Here is a 20,380-nt window from a genome sequence, read left to right on the forward strand (position 1 = left end):
TTGTCATTAATAATCAACATGAGGCCTCCAGAAGTGCATGGGAGGGAGAGAAGATGGTATTGATTTCAGAATGGTCAACTGAAAATTGCACTGTGCACATGCTACTATAGGTCAAACTTTGGATGCTGCTTTTGGCTGAAGAGTTTTGGGTAAGTTCCTCTAACCTTGTGTTTTTTCTGACGTGCCTCCTCTCAAGGTTCAGTCATCCTCTTTATTGCAAGAAGAGGCTGAAGTGTTGAGTGCCCTTGAGGTTAGCTTTTGCTTTTTTATTTTCCTTATTAACATCTAGAGAAGATCTCCATTAGAAAAAAAAGATCCTAAAAAATATAGAGGGAAAACATTTGTTTCCTTCTTTGCTTTTATTTTTCCTTTTTGGTTGGTTTCATCATGTACTCTTAAACTATCAATCCTGAAATGCTGGCTCTAAGTCAGGGGTGGGCAAACTTTTTGGGCCGAGGGCCACATGTGGGTGGGGAAATAGTATGCAGGGCCGGGGCAGGGGGTTGGGGTGCAGGAGGGAGTGCCGGATGTGGGAGGGGTGCGGTGTGCAGGAAGGGGCTCAGGGCAAGGGATTGGGGCAGAGGAGGGGTGTGGGATGTTGGGGGGCTAAGGGAAGGGGGAGTTGGGTGCAGAAGGGGTGCGGAGTGCAGGAGGGAGCTCAGGGCAGGGGGTTGGGGTGCAGGAGGGGTATGCGGTGCAGGCAGGGGGCTGGGTGCAGGAGGAGTTCAGGCTCTGGAGTGGCAGCAGCATGCACCGGGGCCAGGGCAGGCTCTGTGCACGCCGGCCCTGTCCCCGGCCCTGCGCTGCTCCAGGAAATGCCGTGGCCCCTGGGAGAGGGCTCTGTGTGCGCTGCCCTTCCTGCGCCTCAGGTCCCTCTCCCAAAGCTCCCATTGGCTGCGGTTCTTTGTTCCTGGCCAATGGGAGCTGCAGGGGCCAGTGCCTGGAGACAAGGGCCCGGGGGCCGCAGGGACATTGGACCGGTCGCTGCTGAAAGCAGCGTAGAGCCTGTGGTGCCACAGGGGACAATCCTGTGGGCTGTAGTTTTCCCACCCCTGCTATAAGTCATGGAAATGAAATTTCCACAAAAGAAAAGTATCTGTATTCAAAGTGGGCTGGATGGTATTGTGTGAATTTGATACTCTTACATACAATCCAGGAAAATTACATCTTTGCTTCACCGAGGTCGATGGCTCTAAACCTGTCCAGACTACTGTATCCCTTTCAGGAGTCTAATTTATCTTGCATACCCCCAAGTTTCACCTCACTTAAAAACTACTTGCTTACAAAATTAGACATAAAAATACAAGTGTCACAGCACACTATTACTGAAAAATTGCTTGCTTTTTCATTTTTACCATATAATTATAAAATAAATCAAATAGCAGTATAAATATTGTAATACATTTCAATGTATAGTGTATATAGAGCAGTATAAACAAGTCATTATCTATATGAAATTGTAGTTTGTACTGACTCGGCTGGCCTGTTGTAAAACTAAGCAAATACCTAGATGAGTCGATATACCCTCAGGGGTACATGTGCCCCTGGGTTGAGAACCCACTGACCTAGGTCACTGAGTAGAAAACCCGTAAGAGTAATGCTGTGTGTCTCCAAAGAGATATCAATCCAGCTTCCTTGTTTGGAAATCACTGTTTGGCACAGTGCCTTTCAAGGAATGAAAACCAAAAAGGATCCTTAAGAAAGTACAGGGGGCAAATTGCCTCTATCACCACCAAAGCAAAAAGCACTGTACTGTAAGTGATTGCATCTAAGGGTATGGCTGCGCTTGCAGCCGTACAGCGCTGCCACGGGAGTGCTCCTGCAGCAGCGCTTTGAAGTGCATGTGTGGTTGCAGCGCCAGCGCTGGGAGAGCGCTGCAGGAACCACCCCCCGTGGGGATTAACTTGCAGCACTGGGAGCTACACTGGCGCTTTGCAGCGCTGTAACTTGCTGCGCTCAGGGGTGTGTTTTTTCACACCCCGAGCGAGAAAGTTGCAGCGCTGTAAAGTGCCAGTGTAGCCAAGGCCTAATAGAATATCTTTTGCTGTGTGTAAGGGCGAAGGGGATGAAGTAATTTGTTCCATCAGCTTGTGAAACTGAACTAATTAGCAGACAGGCTGCATTGATTGATACAGCTGCATTCTTTACTGAAAGATTGTAAACAAACTGTCTTTGCAGAATCGTTTTTACTGCTGTAAGTGCAAGATACTGAAATGATGTCTTTGATAGCCAAAATTTGGGACTTTTCAGTGACTATGTATTATAGCAGGGTTGACAGCGGTCACTGTAGTTAAATCTGTTGTTTTGATTACAAATCTCCTCCTTCTAGTGTGGTTTATATAGTTCCACTGCTATTCATTGCAGTGAAACTTGACAAATTCTTGAATTAAGATGTTTGAAGAGTTGAAAGTTGTTTAGCCTTAATTTTGCTATGCCCCTGTAGGACATGGAGCAGAACTGTGCTATCTGCAGCTGTTGCATCTGATTCAGTGCTACTCCCAGTGTGGACAGGGTGTAGAGTGAGAGAAATTCTAAAGTGTGTTTTTATTTTAATATTAAAAATGCTGCACAATAATTAACATGCTAATATGCCAAGTTGTCCTGAATTTTAAGAGAACTTTGGGCATTGCCTTCATAAGAATTCCTTATTGTGTAATTCATATTATTGCTAATGTACATTAACAAGGGGGAAGGATAGCTCAGTGGTTTGAGCATTGGCCTGCTAAACCCAGGGTTGTTAGTTCAATCCTTGAGGGGGCCATTTAGGGATTTGGGGATTGGTCCTGCTTTGAGCAGCGGGTTGGACTAGATGATGATCTCTTGAGGTCCCTTTCAACCCTAATAATCTATGATTCTATGAAGCATTCAGTGAATTGCATGCTAAATTGTCAATCCATATTAAGAACACTATATAGAATATGCCAACTTTGGCTCTGTGTTAGCTTTCAAAGCTCCATAATATTTGCTGAATATTATTCTTAATATACTCTAATGATATGCACATTGTCACCATAGGGCCTGCCTCTGTGTGAATGCACATGTACTAAACTTTTTCTTTTTCATGTCACAAAGAATGAGCTAAACAAAATATCCACATTATGTGTCTGGGAACACTTAATTAGAAACTGTACTCTGTATCCCAACAGATGCATTTCAGTTTTAGGTCAATATAAACTGGTGCTTAGAGGACTGCAAAACTCTCCCAAAAGGTTTCAGAATCTGACAACTTGTCTAAAAGTCTAAAATTCATAACACTCAATATTGGTAGCCTAATGACAGGCATACATTGTTACTGTTCCAAAGGAATATATTATCATATAACTAGTTCATTCTTACGGGTTTGGATATGAACGCTAATAGGTCTAAGGGAGGTTTTTTGTTTTAAAAGAGTTTTTAAGTAGGATGGTGTCATAGGAGTAGCCGTGTTAGTCTGGATCTGCATCCGACGAAGTGGATATTCACCCATGAAAGCTCATGCTGCAATACGTGTTAGTCTATAAATGCCACAGGACTCTTTGCTGCTTTTAAATAGGATAAAACTTGAATAAGGAAAATGCTTGCTTGTTTCTATCATAGTTATTTCTACAGTTATTTTAATTTCTAAATAATATATTGTACAAACAATGTTACAAAAATAAATACAAACTGGATTGATATCAATGATCATCCCCCTTTTCCAAGCCTGGGAAAAATGTCTAAGCCTTGCAGCATGCCCCAAAAGTCAACAAACTCTAGCTCTATCAGTCCAAAGGAGGAAGCAAATTTCAGAGTCAAGGACCCTCTCTGAAAAGTCTCTGCCAGAAAACCCCTCCAGCTTCAACTGTTTGTATGAAAAGCGATTATAATTTGCCAGTAATTTTCTTCTGTTCTCGCTGTTTTGTAGATATTTGTGTTTTGTGAATACAAGCTCACTATCCAGTTTCTTCTGCAGAGTCCTGCAATGAACTCATCAGCCGCATTTGACATCGGCCTGTCATTATGTCAGGTATATCAGGAATCCAGCCATATGACTTGACTTCAGGAAGAAGAGAAAAGCTGAGATATCGCTAACCAGTATTTAAACATGTCTTTTAGTAATGCGTAGAAGTGGCAAGGCCAATTACTGAAATTATTAGAGTGGGTAACTTTGATTGAATTTTCAAGAAAAATAAACTTGCAAATTTTCCCTAATGTGCAAGTCTGTCTTGAATGTTTTTAAACTAATAAAAACAAGGAATTTCTGAATTAAAACTCCCGCTACATCCTTCCAAACCATATGTGCTGTGATACATATGATACGACCATGCACTGTGATCTGCTATGATGTTTCTACAATACCCGGGCATAGTAGGGGGAAATGAAAGGTGATGTGATGTGTCAGCTCAGATTCAGAATTCCCTAGTTTTCTTCTTCTCCCAGAAGGTTACTTTATTGGAATATAATTAGGAAAACATTTCCTTTAGGTTTCATTTTCAGATACTTGTTTGTATTTTCTGTTAATGGTTGGGCGTAGGATATTTTCAGGAAGGTTTTAATAGGTGCAGTTTTATTAGTGGTAATCTCCTTTGGATACCAAAGACAATGGTAATAAATGTGATGGATGACCCTTTAAGGCCAGATAGCAGTTCTCCTTCATGCATAGTCGCATGATAACTGTTCCCCGCATCTTTGGAAAAGTTCTCTCCTTTATCCAGTGCAAGCTAATTGTGAAATTTGAGTGTTTTAATGTGCTCTGGATTTGCAGTAATGTTTTCTAAATTATGTATATTAATGTCTGCAAATTTAATTTTAAGAAATACATATGGATATTTTTCAGAAGTTCTGAGCACTCAGAATTCTGATTGAAACAAGATTAGGTGTGTGTGTGTATTGACTTGTAGCAACATTCATAGTGAGTTAGAAATCCTGGTCTGTGGTGTTGTATGGGTTTTGCTCACAGCATGGTCATACTTCATTTATTAATAAAGTTTAGGTTGGAGAAGAGGTGTAACTAAATACTTTAGCTAAGCCTTGTTACATCATTTAAAGGCTTGAACTTTTGTTTATTATTATTTAAACCCATGCCTTAAGGTTAGTTTTAATTTCAGTTGAGGCCCTATGAATGTTTAATGTAACCACTGGTGCCCAGAATCCACATTGCTAGATATTAACAGCAAATAAAACACTACTCAGAATTTAGTGAAGGGATATTATAAAATGTCAGTAAAACTTTCTCACCTGAGAGCACTGCTGCTATGCCACCTGGCTAAGAGCAAGTTCTGACTAATGACAGCATAGTATATTAACTCCAGTTAAATTGATTGACTGTTCCAAAATATAAAGACCTAAACCGTATTAAATTCATATTCATTGATATTTTCTTTCAACTGACCTGATTTGGATGTGCTATATGCACTGATCAAAAAGCTCATAATCTGTAGTTGTCAAGAGGCATTGTCTTTTTTTTTTGTTTTTTTTTCAATGCCTATTTCTGTGATCACTGTACGATGCAGCAGTGCTTGTGGTCCCAGCACTAGCAGTCATTAGCAATGCATTGCCCATTTGACCGTACTGCTTCCTGAAAGATGCAATCTTGTACTCTCAGGAAGAAGGACAAAAAAGAAAGTGTCTCATGTGGAATCAAATATGCAACAATTATAGTCATTGTTCTAAGGGGTCACTGTGTCAGTAGAGAATTATAATAAAGAGGAACAATTTAATTATTAGGAAGGTGCTGTTATGATTATAATTAAGGATACAATTCAGTCACGGGTATTTTTAGGAAAAGTTAATGAACTGGTCACGGGTAATAAACAGAAATTCATAGCCTGGTGACTTGTCCATGACTTGTACTATATCTTAGCTGGGAGTGGGGAGGGGTGCTGCTCTTGGAGCTGCTACTTTGGGCCAGTGAGCTGGGGGCCAGTGGCACCAGCTGCCAGGGGCCATTGAGGCCAGCAGCACCAATCCTGCTGCCGCTCAGATGGTCCCTGGGGCCAACCACACAGGCCCTTGCTTGGGGGGTCCCCGGGGACAGCTATGCTGGGCCATCTGAGCAGTGTCTGGTGCAGCTGGCCCTGGGGCTGCTCCAGCAGTGCCAATGCAGCTGGCTGTGGGGCCACCCAGCCACTGCTGCTCTGGCCACCCCTGGGACACTGCTGGGGCCACCGAGCTGCATCTTGCTCAGACGGTCCGGGGGGACAGCTGCAAGCAACAGCCGTGTGCGGCTGGCCCAACTGCTTGGGCAGCCCTCGGATCAACTACACTGGGCCACTGCAGAAGTCATGAAGGTCACAGGAAGTCATGGAATCCATCACTTCCATGACAGGCACGGAGCCCTAATTATAATAGCTTGCTTTTCAAACTGATCAATTGTTGATCAACTTACTATGATCGGTATGTCAGGCAGATATTGTACAGCTTATTTTGTGCAACTTGGCCTGAACAAATCCTTAGCTGACACCTAGCAGTTGATTTTAGACTCATGGGGTTTAGAAGCAACTCTAGGGGTCTGTTGATTCTCTTATTTTATTTATTTTTTATTTGGCATGGTTCTGGGTATGACCATAAGCTGCATCTAACTGGAGGGCCTGGTGTCAGTGGGGGTGGCTACTTATGGTGGAGCAGCTCCTATAAAATACCAGTGTTGCAACCTTCAGAGTAAGGCAAGTATAGGGCACCTTAAAACCCAAGCCCCCACTGCCTTGTAGTTATTCCTTGTTTGGAGTAAGGCTAAGGGACATCGCCCTGACAGAAATGTGACCTCACTGAAGCGTTAGACAGTCTGCAGTAGTTCTGATCTGTTGCTCTCTGACAGAAGATACAACCATACAATGGAGCATCTGAATTTGGTCTGGCCTTTGGGACTCTGTCTCAGTGGTCTAAAGGAGGGATGGTAGATCTAGGGTAGCTTCCGCTCCTCCATGCGCTTGCTTAGGCATACATGTTGAAGGGTTGTTGGTGTGATATTCATCAGGCACTTGATTAGACCTTTTACGTGTATGCTATGATCCAGTGGATCGACAGTTGCCTGTTTGGCAGAAAGAGATGTAATCTGATTTTGCCATCAGTTACTATGAGAGTAACAACTTTTAAAGGTGTGGGTTTTTTTCCTTTCCAAATGATTTAACTACATCTAGCGTGTGATTACTTGGTTACATGTCGTCATGTAGCAAGTCTGAGGTAAAAGTAGTATGGATGGTTGGATTGAGTGTGGGGCTGGGAATCAGGAATTTCCTTCCTTCTAATCCAAGTTTCTAGCTACTACTTGCAGTGCAGCCTTGAGCAAATCACCTAAACTGTCTGGGTCGCAGTTTCATATATATGAAACAGGAGTAGGGAAACAAAGGTCCTTAGCACTGTGTAACTACTAAATATTTGTTTATTTTGTAAGTGCTAAATAAAGTGGGAGTGAAATCTCATTCTTTTCAGGACCTATACATTTCCTTTTGGGACCTTTCCCTCCTTGATTTAAACCTGGTGTTAAGTTGGCTACATATTGCTGCTCCTGTGGAGGGCTGCTTTCAACATTCACTTTCTGGGAGAGAGAGGCAGTTACTTAATGTGTGGGAAGTTGGTTGAGCCATAAGTCCTGACAGTCACAGGAATTGTCATGGTCTAGGCTGGACTTGAAGAATAAAAGAATTGATGTGACTTGTTACAGAAAATGAGAACCAAACTACCATTTCATCTTTATGGACATATGTTTCTGTTGAAATAAATGAAATAAATGCAATGAGAAACACCTTCGTTGCTGTGCATATAAACAAAACAAGGAAAAGGCGGGTGGGGCCAGGTGTGGCTAAGAGAGAATATGTGTGCTGCCTTCATTGCATGAATGGGCTCAGTACAGATGCTTCTTAAAAGAAGTTAAAAAATAAAATTATTTGAAGAAATGCTGGCAGAAAAGCAGAGGCATAGATGCAATGAGCACTTAATTCAACCAGTGTTATAGCACAAATGTGCCAAGTAAATTGCCAATAGTTAAAGTAAATGAATTCATTTATGTTGGGACAACAATGAGGTGAACAAGACCCTGGTGGCTTGTGGCCTTTGTAGTAGTGTGGCATTAGATTTGTTATGAGTGGAGTTGGGGTGACAGTTGGATGTGAGTAGAGAAGGAGTTCTGAGAGGTATACTCTAGGCATGATTGAAAACTCAGTGGTTTCAAGGATTTGAGGAAATACAGGATAAAATGGGGGAATGCTAGAGGCTGTCCTAGACCTGCATGGCAAAGGATTGTGAGCACTGCTGTTTGATGACTTCATGGAGTAGATGAATGGCTGTGGAGACTGTATTGTTGCTGTGTCTGATTGTGTATTCCTAACACACACACCTTGGACGCAGCTTCTCTGCTGAATCTTAATTCACATCTGAACAATGGATCAGAGGACTATGCAAAGCAAATAACGGAAATGTGGAAGTAGTTACTTGCAAGTTAGTTTTCCCAGCTTTTGCAACAGATTGCGGTACATGGGGAGGGGGAATGGACAAAACTGAGTTCTTGTTCATAGCAACTCTGGAAATGAATCCTGCCTTGCTTATGTTGCATACTTTTAAAAAATTTGTACCACCAGTGCAGCTCCACTATTTCTAGCAATGGTGGAAGTGGTAGTGTAAGCCTCACTAGCATTTACTACTATGTCAGATTAAGAACCGTTTATGTGAACGGCCATATTTTTTGCTGAACGAGGAAAAGAAGCTCATTAGTCAAACCTATTGAATCCTCTGGCTCCTTTATCCTTACTGACCCAAGAACAGCCTCTGAGAGTTTGGGACCCAAGGTGCCGATCCAAAGCAGGAACAGTAGGGACTATAGCATTGTTCTTCCCCCAGTACTAATGGACCTATTGCAGTTTCCTCTGCAACTCCAGCAGTATTCTGCTGCTGTCACTGGCTCCTTTGGAAGAGCTGCTGGCTTTTTGCTCCTGTTTCTAGATCTGTTGATGAGTTGCTCTCTGTTTGTGGCACTTGTTTCTTTGACCTGATGTCAACATGGGAGTCAGATGCTACGATAGTGTTTTAAAGTGTGAGTACTACCTCTCATTGATGTCCATTGAGATACATTGTTGCCTTCTGTATGTATTCACCCTTTGCCTTATGCTTCGGGTACTGCATAAATTCTTTTCTTACCATCCAAAAGTACTGTATGCAGTACAGTACTTGTTGCAGTTAAAGTATGTTTAAATTCATGTTTGGTGTTGTCAGCAAATAATAAATGTTTCTTCCACGCTGGAACTTCCTAACCAGTTCCAAAGGTGAAAGGTAACCACAGTGGTTCTTCAAAATGACAGTATATCTGCTATACAGCCTCCTTGCATTTAAAGCTTTTGGCTTTGAATTCTCCTACTGGAGTCTGAAATTCAGGCATTCTGTGCGTTGCCTGTTGGTTGCTCGCCCTCCATGTTTGTTTTCTAAGGGCTGGTCTACACTGGACAGAGGGGAGGGGAGGGTCGATGTAAGATAGGTTCGACTTCAGCTACGCTATTCCATAGCTGAAGCTGCGTATCTTATTTCGACTTACCTCCATTCCTCACGGCGCGGGATCGATGGCTGTGGGTCCCCCGTCGACTCCGCTTCCGCTGGTCACCCTGGTGGAGTTCCAGAGTCGATGGGAGTACGTTTGGGGATTGATATATCGCGTCTCATCTAGACGTGATATATCAATCCCCGATAGATCGATTGCTACCCGCCTATGTGCTTATGATGAAGTTCAGTGTCCAGCTCAATGGTGTTTGATTTTGATTTGTGCTAATAAATAGCTCTGGATTGAGCCAACAGGAATGTATGTTACAGGAAGAGTGAGAAACTTCTGCATCAGATCTTAGCTTACTGTGTCACCTTTTTTAACATTAGTTTAAATTATTTTGAGTAGTTTTTTTGTTGAAAGTGCTGTTTTAACTGGTTCATTTTCCTTTCTGAAAATAAACCCTAATTTCACTTTTAACAAAAGCCTGACCTTCCAAACCTCTTAATAGAAATTTGGGTGTGCTAATTTATAATTCTTTGAGTGCTTGTCATGACAATTCCAGTCAGGTGTGCCCTTGTGCCGCATGCATGACAGCGGGAAGATTTTTCCCCTAGCAGCATCCATAGGGTTGGCCTGGGGTGCCCCCTGGAGTTGTGCATTCATGGCGCCCAATATAGGGCCCTGCCAAGCTGCCACCGATCAGTTCGTTTTTACTGCCAGTGACAGCTAGCTGGAATTCCCGCGCTCTTGCTTCTGGCAGGCACCTTTAGCAGTGTCCCATGTATTTTGTATATAGTTTAGTAGTAGTAGTTTTTGTCTTAAGTTAATAGTAGAAGTAGGGTAAGTTTTTGTTGTGGGGGTTTCACCCCCTTGTTTCTCCCCCGCCATCGGGGCATGCCTTTGTGCCAGGGTTCAAACGGAAGTGGAGTCTAGGGAAAGTTTATGCCAAAAAGTGACGTGCCGCACTTCTTGTTTGAAGTGTTTGGTGAGAGTCACCGAAAGGAAAAGTGCCACATTGGTAAGAGTTTCGACTGAGGACTCTTAGGGATCGCAAGCAGACACTCAGGCTTATCCTCATGGAGGCAGCCCTCTGCCTGCAATCTGACCTGGGTTGGCGAAGCCCGTGTGGACTGCCGCCATTCTGTGTGCAGCACACCGCACCAACGCATGCGAGTCAGCTCCTAGAAAGGAGATTAAGTACTCCTGGCACCGACACGGTACTGAACATAAGACTTTTGGTAGGCGCAGATCTGTATCCCTGTGTCCCAGAAGAAAAAGAGGCAGGAGAGAGGGCATTCTCCCCCTCCTAAGCCTAAGAGACAGTGGCAGGGAGACCTCAGCCCACACAGCCTACTTCAGGCCCGGCAGTTTCCCAGGGGCTCGTCTACTCCTGCCCTGCAAAGGGTCCAGTCGAGTCCGTCCTACTACCATTCTCCGGACCATCATGGCTGGGACATTCAACTCCCCTCTACTACGGAGACTTTTTTGAGGCAGCAGAGGAACTTATTCACCTGATGGATATGCCTTCTTCGAGGGATGAGGCATTGGTGTTAGCCAGGCTGTGTATGGAAACCACCACTCAGTGGCCCTTTTGAACTCTCAGGGCTTACCATCAGTCAGACAGGTTCTCAGCAGCAGGAACCCCTCGACAAGAGCTAACTGCCTTGCCAAGTGAAGAGATTTTTCAATTTGGTCAGCGCAGCACCATTCGTCCCTGACTTCCATGTCAGTGCACTTATACAGGACTATCTCTCCACTTCAATCAGCAGGGACTGTCCTGTGTCGTCCATAAGGATTCACTTTGGCTGCCATCTCTGCCTTCCACCCAGGCACAGAGGGATGCTCAGTCCTTGCCAACCCATTGGTCAGCCATTTTCTTAAAGGTCTCGATAGGCTATGCCCACAGGTCCGACAGTCTGTCCTGACTTGGGACCTCAGTTTGGTCCTATGCAGACTCGTGGGGCTGCCATTTGAGCCCTTTGGCGACGTGCTCCCTGAGCGCGCACAGCACGCACTCACTCTCCCTCTCTCTCTCTTATATATACAAGGTCGAATTTCTGGTAGCGATAGTCTCAGGTAGGAGGGTGTCTGAGCTCAGGGCACTAACATCAGAGCCCCCTTACACTGTATTCCATAAGGACAAGGTCAGCTCAGGCCTCACACGGCTTTTCTCCCAAAGTTTGTCTCCCAGTTTCACATCAACCAGGACATCTTCCTCCTGTAGTCTACCGTAAGCCGATCTCGAGCAGCAGGGAGCAGAGGCTTCACTCATGGGATGTCCACAGAGCACTAGCCTATACGTTAGAGAATGAAGCCATTCTGAAAGCTGTCCAGTTATTTGTGGCAGTAGTGGATGGAATGAAAGGTCTTTCTTGTCTCCTCTGAATGGATTTCATCGTGGATCATGTCCCGCATCTGTGAGTGCTACATTCTGGCAGGGGTGCTTCCTTCGATTACTGCGCACTCCACCAAGGCTCAGGCCTCTTCAGTGGCATTCCTGGCACAGGTTCCCACCCAGGAAATCTGCAGTGCAGCGATGTGGTCCTCCATCCACCTTTCACCACACCTGTGCAGGTCACCCAGCAGGCCAGAGACGATGCCCGCCTTTTGGAAGAGCAGTGCTCCAATCATTGGCAATTCCAACCCCACTTCCTGAAACTTGGGCTTATGAGCCACCTGATTGGAATTGACATGAACAAGCACTCAAAGAATAAAAAGTTACTCACTCATAACTATTGTTCTTGAACACATGTTGATGTCCATTCCAATACCCACTCTCCTATCCCTCTGTCAGAGTAACCGACAAAAAGGAACTGAGGGGGTGACGGATTGGCAGGGCCCTATATTGGGCACCATGAAGGACCAACTCCGGGGGGGGCCCAGGCCGACTGTACGGTGCTGCTAGGGGAAAAATCTTCCAGCTGTTGTGCACATGGTGTGCTCACACACTTGATTGGAATGGACATGAACAACAGTTATGAGAAGGTGAGTAACCATTTTTTCCTATCAAGATGTCTTTGTTTTGGATAAAACTGCAAATTGTGTGTGTTTCCCTTCACTGTTTTGCTGCATGCCTGGAGAAACGTCAAACATACAAAGCAGTTTTTTTAGTTACTCTAAAATATTTTATTCTTCAGACTATAATTGACTCCCCCACACTTGTCCTCCTGTTGCAGGACTGCTGAGAAGTGTCATAGTTTAAACTTTATTCTCTCTCTTCCCCCCACCTTATCAGCAAGCGGTCAGTATACTTCTGCTGGCATGGTTAGTAGGCCGCAGAAACATGTCAAACATATAATGCAGATATCTTAGCTGCTGTAAGAAACACTTTCTTTTCAGTTTCCCTTAATCAGGTATTTAAAGAGAGGATAATTTTCAAAGCTGCATTGAATAAATTTTTGATCAGTAGATAAATGTAGTCCCAAGAGAAGCCTGAAATGAACTATTACATAATACCCTTTTCATTTTGTTGACTGGTAGCTAATGAACAGGGAATTATTGATAGTGCATTACAGAAGAAGTCAGCTTCATGGCACTGCACTGTCTTGCCCTGTGGCAAACTGCATGGAGCTCAGGCTCATGCACTCACACCTGCGAGCACTGAGGAGATTAAGCTTTGTTCTCCTAAAAGGGAGAACAAGTGTAGGATAATTATAGTATAGTGCATATATATTATTTTCATTGATTTTATAACTAAATGTCTTGATGTGACATTCCTAGATTAGTTCCAAAATGAAATGGAATGCTACTTTTTCTAATGTTAAACTAGAACAGTTTCTCAGGAGATCATGTCTCTGAGCCTTCCTTCTGGAGTCTTGGTGCCCCAGCTAAAGTTCTGAAGTAGAACTGTGACTGACCATAGTGTGGATTTAGGAGCATGATGCTGTTGTAGCTACTGTGAATGCATAACACCTATTGAACTCCGTGGGAGTTCAGTGTGGGCAGACCTGTTGAGAGAAATTTGGGCCCTTATACATCACATTCATAAGTCCCATTTCACCCCAGTTATAAATATTTTATGGGGACTGTGCTCAGGGTCCTGGTACAATGTTCCCTTGTCCCCACCCCCTCGTCAGTCCTGAGTGTGTGCAATGGCCGCAGGATTAGCCACTTAAAATATTGGAAATAGTCCGGGGAAAAACATAAGTGAGAGTAAGAAATGTAAATGGTGCAGGGGAAAATGCAGAGAAATAGTTTTTTAAAATTACAACTTAAGTTATAAGAAATGAGGCAAGAATAGTGCTGCAGGGGTGTTGAATGGGCCTGTTGCTATGAAATTGGTCCTCAGCCCTGGGCATTCTGTTATCTCCCGGTTCTGCCTGCAGAGCCACCAGCTTGTTTCTGTTTCTCTCCCAGTGGATTTATCATTTGCCACTAGGAAGGAGAGGAGAAGATGGAGGGGTGCAACGCCTTTTTAGAGACACTGGTGGTGGGCACGATCTCCTATTACCTGCCCTCTCTCCCAGTGGCAATTTAAAGGGCTCTTGAGAATTCTGATTCTCCTTCCCTTACCTCTCCTCCAGTGCCCAAAATTAAACTATTATTTACACATCCTCCTCACTCACCTATTATCTTTTTCCAATCTCCACCAAATCTAGTATCTATGCACATTCTCACCATTGATTCTTTCCTCTAACTTCTCCTTTCCACCTCCTGTTTCCCTCACTGCTAGGGTGAAGGGAAGGGAAGGAGATTGGAGAGATGCAGATTGGAGATTCTTGGTAATGCATGGTCTTCTCTGCTTGAGGTTCATCTTCTTTCACTCTTCTCTGGAAACATTAACTGTGGGTGGGGTGGGGAGTTCTCTTGCAGTGTTTTGAATACATAGCTGGTGTCCCCTTTCTGAGAACTCTTCCCAGACAGAGCAGTAACAAAGCTCTCGAATTCCAGAAGAGTCAGGTGCTCGCACATAGTGCTTCTGGGCAGGGAGCTGGAAATACTGGTTGCAGCCCTTAATTACAAAATGGGATTTTTGTTTCCACACATGTCCGGGAGTGTGTATGATCTGTTCGGTATTCTAGAGGGTCAGTGGGGGCTGCAAGTAGCTTTCAGGCTTTGAGTACCAAGGGAATATACCATTGCTTTCTCTGTTTTTAACATGTTAAATAAAAATTAAAGGAAAAAATATTAAATGATATCTTGTGGAACTTCATAATTGTCACATTAATCAAATTTATGATTAATCTGTTTAGTATTAATGTTACAGTGAATATCAAATTAACCTTGTGTTGTGTTTATGATGTAGTTCTGATACAGCATAAAAGAAATATTTGATGTTGATATTTAAGGATTCCTTTTTAATAAGACTTACATTTAAGAGTATAATGCTTTCTTTACCTTGTGTTCCCCCATTTAAAAAATGAATGTAATGTTGACGAAAGGGTCATGGACAGCTCCAGAGAGGATGTTCATTACCTAACCACAAGACAAGTGTACAATGGGTAATATAAAACTTCCCTAACCACCTCTCAAATCTGCCTTAACTTGGTCTGACCACCGTGGGATGGAATTAGTTTAGCTCCATGTCTCTGCTTGACCTCGCTTCTCGAATGAGAGAGTGTCCTGAGATCCAACTCATTTTGCATAGGCCGTTGAACAATGGTAAAGTTTGGATATCCTTCACTAAAAGTTTAGTATCCAGATTTGAATTAGTGACCCTGGAGGTGATGAGCTCTGAATCCCCTGCACGGTTTGGTCCCCAGTATAACACCTTTATGATTTGGTTTCTGTTGCTTTTAATCTTGACAATTTTAGTCTTCAAAGTTGTGGTGAATTGTTAGACAACAAAAGAATATTTGGTCTGAGAGATTGGCATCCTGTAATTTTAATAGAACCTCCATTACTTTTCTCTTTGTAATCTTAAATCTTCTCTTATTGGCCACATAGAACCTATTGTGGCTGGTGGGCCACAAATTTGTCTTATGCAGAAGGTTTTGGGATCACAAATTTATCCATGTGGTATCAGTCTCTTAAAAGAATAATTCAGTGTACGGTATTGAATTTTGCAATAATCCCAATCTCTCCTGAGACATTCCTGTGTATGCCACAAATGTGAGAAAATCTTCCGTAATTATTGTATGGTTGCATCCAATGCACAACTATTTTTTCCAATAAATGGACTTTGCAGCTCTGGTGTCTAAATAGTTATGATCAAGAAATGAAGAACAAATTAAGATGGTGCTAGTTTTCGGCTTGCCAGCCTTGACAATGTCTCTTTAAGATTTCATTAATTTCTATTCTTCTACAATTTTTTAGCTAGAGGACTGGATACTTTGTTTGAGTGTCTAAACTATTCCTAGATCTTTCTGTTGTTACTCATAGACACTGGACCAGGTTCTGAGTTGTGTATCTGGGCTGTGCTATATTACGCTTTCCATCCATTGTGTCAAGCTGTCAATTCAGCAGCTCAGGAGCATTGATACATAGTTTCATATCTGTCATTCTCCTTTTTTCCTGGGCATGTCCTGTATGCTGAAGGGTGGCATAGCATAGGTACTGGTATGGTAGTTTCTTACCACCAACGGATTCCTCTGTGCAGGGGAAATTCTGAAGAGGATGGATCAGCTGCCTTAAAATCTGCTTTACACCAGTAGAATGGCACAAAGCAAACAGGCCATGGGGAAGTGTCTGACATACTATCTAACTCCTCTACTCTCATAGTGCAAAATAAGATCTTTGTTTGAAGCAGTTCTTCACTTTCTTCCTCTTCTCTAAAATTGGAAGCAAAAAACTGTATTGTCAAATCCGCCACTTCTCTATTCTTTTTTTCTAATTCATTACTAATACTTCTTAGTAGACAGCATTTGCTTGATATTTTTGTCTACTGCAACTCTCTCTCCAATGTCATCAGTTTTTCTTCTATATTTTAGAAATGAGCAGAAGTTAAAAGCAAGATTTCCAAATTGTTGTCCTTACCAGATTTTATTTATACTTTTGAAAAGCCTTCTGTTTATCCATTATTGCTCTTTATATTAAAGTCTAACCACATTAGTTTCTGTTGCCCTTTTGTCTTGCATAAAATTAACTGGGATGAATTTCAAATGTGGCTTTTCCAACTGTTAAATATTTCCAACTTTTCTGCAATAGATTTCATATGCTGTTGTTATAGAATTCCAAGCCAAAATCTTTTGGACATATTGCCTTAAAATTTACCTTTAAAGTCAGAAATATTGAGTTTTTTTTTTTTTAAGTGCTATGTGGATATTTGGATCACTATCTCCAGCATGGTTCCTAGTTTCAGATATATCATATTTTTTAAGATTAAGTTAATTATGGTCTATATGTAACAGTAAGAAACTTAAGATATTTCTTTGTGAGGAAGTGAAAATTAAGGAAAAAACCCACATCCATCCATCTGAGTTGGTTACTGCAAAAGAAAAACCTCAGACCTGTCCTCTTCTCCCCCCTACTCTTGTTGGACTTACGGAATCATGTAAAATATGTGCACATCAACCCAGTCTATGCTTCAGACTTGCTAAATTAGTTTAAACCTAAGAGTAACAGAAGAGTGGCAGGATTTATATGTGAGAGAACTAATAATTTTAATCCAGATTTCTCTCACAAAATGCCTAGAAAGAGGATCAAGGGCTAAAATCCTGGCCTTATATTTTTTCATTGGTTGTGTCAGTCTGATTTTTTCAACTGATATTTGTTTATATCTAAATCTTTTATTCAGTTTCATAGGATTGGCAATTTCTGCCCAGGAGAATAGCAGAGGTTTTTTAGACCAGGAGCAAGATTTATTGGCAGAGTTATGTGGAGAAGATGGCCCAGAACCTGTCTACATTATGCCTCACTTTAGCAAGTAGTTTTGATCACTTTTCATGAACATTAGATTAAGTCAAAATGAAAGAAAATCAAATAAAAGTAAAGAAAATGTAGTGCCAGATTCTCTCCATAAATACATGGATATTGCACCTGTTGACTTAAGTGAAAATGTTGCACATATCTGAGGTGGGAAAATTAATATTATAAATATAACATTCAAATATTGCAGAAGCAAGTAGAGTGATTCAGAATGATGTGAATAGTTGGCTTATATGCTGATAAATGACCAGTGCAATGCAGCATGGTTTAATTTAAAGTACGGTGTTGAGTACAGAAGAAAGATGTGATGGTGGATAGTATGTCGAAATTATTTTGGGTGAAGCTTGGCAGTAATGTTATAGCTGTATTGGTAGTTCTGTTTACTATAAATTGGTGGAAGTTATTCTGGCATTCATAAAGTATGACTACAGATGAAGGATATTTTGTGTGTTCCTAGTGGCAAAACAATCAGCAAAGGGATAACTACAGTTATTGATAATGTAACGGGGACAAGTTCCAATGTGAAGTAGAGACTGAGGAAAAGATCATTTGGTCTTTAGAACAGAAGGAAGTCTCTTATTGTGGGATGTCCCCAAATTTTAAAAATTTTGTATGGAGAAGAACATAATGATCCCAGTGAGTAGTTTGTGATTTTAAAAATAACTTTGAAGTAAAGCCATCATCAGTTGAAGTACAGGAACTTGTACTTCAGTTATTTAGACATAGCTTTTTCACTCAGAATAACTAAAACAGAGAGTGCTTCCAAAGTCAGCAAAGGAAATAGGTGATGTTAGCCATTTGAAAATGGAACTGACTTGAACGTGAAGTAGACATACTACTTTTAGTTTGATTTGGGGATTATTATGAAGTATATGTTGCATTAGTTTTGTTTCTGGTATCTTACTATATTACCTTATTATTATATAATCCTAAATGTTTTTAGAAAAAATATCTACTTGATTTTCCCACATGCAAGCAAGTCATTTTTGGTTTCAGGACAGAATTTAAGTTCTGTGGCACTTAGTGTTTAACTACATTCAGGGGAAGTAATTTCTGGAGGTTAGTATCTTTGTTCTGTGCATTCTTGAGAGGAGTCGGTATGAAGGCATATATTTTTATTTATCTGGGGTAAATGACCTTCTCTTCAACTAAGAGCAATTACAATCTTGCTGTTTCTTTTCTTTTTCTTGACAGAGAGAGCTTGATGCCACAGCAACGGTATTGGCTAATCGACAAGATGAAAGTGAGCAGTCTAGAAAAAAGCTTATTGAGCAAAGTCGTGAGTTCAAGAAAAACACTCCAGAGGTAATGTGAAAAGCTACTTAACAGTTATTTGACTTTCTTGATAATAATATATTTTAATTGACTTTTTGGGGATCTAAATTTGAACACCGTACTTAACATAAATGGCTTGTTTACATTTCATCATCATCTAAAACTCAGAGACGTTGTAAAAATCTTTTTTTCTGTGGTAATCCAAACTTTATCACTCTACATGCATGTAGACCCTTAAATGTAAATCAAGGGTGAAATTTCAGCTCTGCTCTGCATTGGCTCATCAGTTTCCACTGAAATCAAATGAAGTTTTACCATTGACTTCAATGGGAACAGATCTAGGCCAGTGCTCAGCATTGAGGCAGAAGAAAATAATACACCAGTGAACAGAAGTGGGCAAAGCTATGGAGGGGGAGAGGTCTGAGTCATGGAGCGTTCAGAACGAGGTGTGAGGCAGAGGGGATAAACATCTTTTCAAAGGCTGATTTCTCAAATAAGCAAAGTATCTGGAAGTTGGAGGATTTATATGTGCATTCTGCAAATTTTATGTGTTTTCTCACCTTTCTATGAAGAACAAAACTTCAGATTCCCCAGAATGCAAAAATGACTTTCTGCATTTACCAGTTTGTTGGCTTATTTGGAGAACTGTCCTTGGCAAATTTCTTCACACACTGACAACTGTATTTTTATCAAGCAGAAATTTACTGAAAAAGGTGCTTTTAAATGCATTGTGCGAGGTGTCTCAGTAAACTTTTAGTACATTGTCTGGATGCTCATACTCAGAGGAAAGCCCGGCATTCTTATAGAGGCATTGTTTTCCCACTCAGTTTTTCAAGTCAGTGACTTGCTTCTGCAGTAAATAAGCAAGATGTCCAGGTAAGTTAATGGTTTTTAATATGTTAATCATATGGTTGTAGAAATTAAGATTTTTTTTTAATAAAAACACAATACTGCAGCCTTTTGTTCACTCATTTGGTACAGAATGCTTTCCTTGTCTTCAGAAGTAGAGAGAGATTAGATCCAAAACAATGATATGGATCATCCTCAATATTTGGGGAAGCTGGGTTCTGCATATTCCTACCAAGGACTCTGAATATTCCTACCAAGGACTCTGAATTCCTCTTCTCCCACCCACCTTGGTACTGCCAATTACAGTAGTCCGCCTGGCACAGATGAGTTCTCCATCTCCCACAGCACTGCCAAAGGGATAATCAGTACTGGCAGAATTCCACCAGACCAGGGAACTCTGCATGACAGAGGCACTCGAGTCTCAGCCCCTCGGTACCGACATCATGGCACTGAGCCTTTGCTGGGCACAGGAGATATCCCTGCAATCATGCCATGCCCCTCCACTGTCAAGTGAGAGGTCAGATAGTGAGCCAGAGGAGGTCTTCCTAAGCTCCATAGGAGACGCACTATCAACAGGGTGCGGGAGTGCCACCCATGACATCTTCACCAGGCCCTATGCCACCACAATGGCCATCCTGGGACCCTGAGGTGACACAACAGCCTGCTTTGCACCCTTCAAGCTTTGCCCGGTGGCTTTGCGCCAGATGAACCAGGCATGCCATCACCACCGTCCATGGCAGATAACTTCTGATTGTTCCAGGAGCTGGCAAAAAAAAGTAGTGAATACCCTCCACATACCACTGGAGGAGGTCAAGGACACACACCAGTAGCTCCTTGATATCCTCTACTCTTTGTCCTCCTTGAAGACCACCCTTCCAGTTAATGAAACCATCTTGGATCTGGCTAAAAAAGTGTGGCAAAACTTGGGATCTGTTGCCCCAATGTGCAAGTGTGAGGACAAGAAATATTATGTCCTTGCAAAGGAATCAGAGTTCCTTTTCTCCCACCCATCACCCAATTCCA

General features: G+C 42.1%; 1 protein-coding gene across 1 annotated transcript in view; it reads left to right on the forward strand.

Moving 5' to 3' along the window:
• CUX1 (cut like homeobox 1) overlaps positions 1 to 20,380 on the forward strand; it is a 356,919-nt gene that overhangs the window by 62,568 nt on the left and 273,971 nt on the right. Inside the window, 1 exon segment of the mRNA XM_030536988.1 lies at positions 18,428 to 18,538. Coding sequence (XP_030392848.1) covers positions 18,428 to 18,538 — 111 coding nt within the window.

This window comes from Gopherus evgoodei, chromosome 17 (assembly GCF_007399415.2).
Source record: "Gopherus evgoodei ecotype Sinaloan lineage chromosome 17, rGopEvg1_v1.p, whole genome shotgun sequence".
In the NCBI taxonomy this organism is placed as follows: domain Eukaryota; kingdom Metazoa; phylum Chordata; order Testudines; family Testudinidae; genus Gopherus; species Gopherus evgoodei.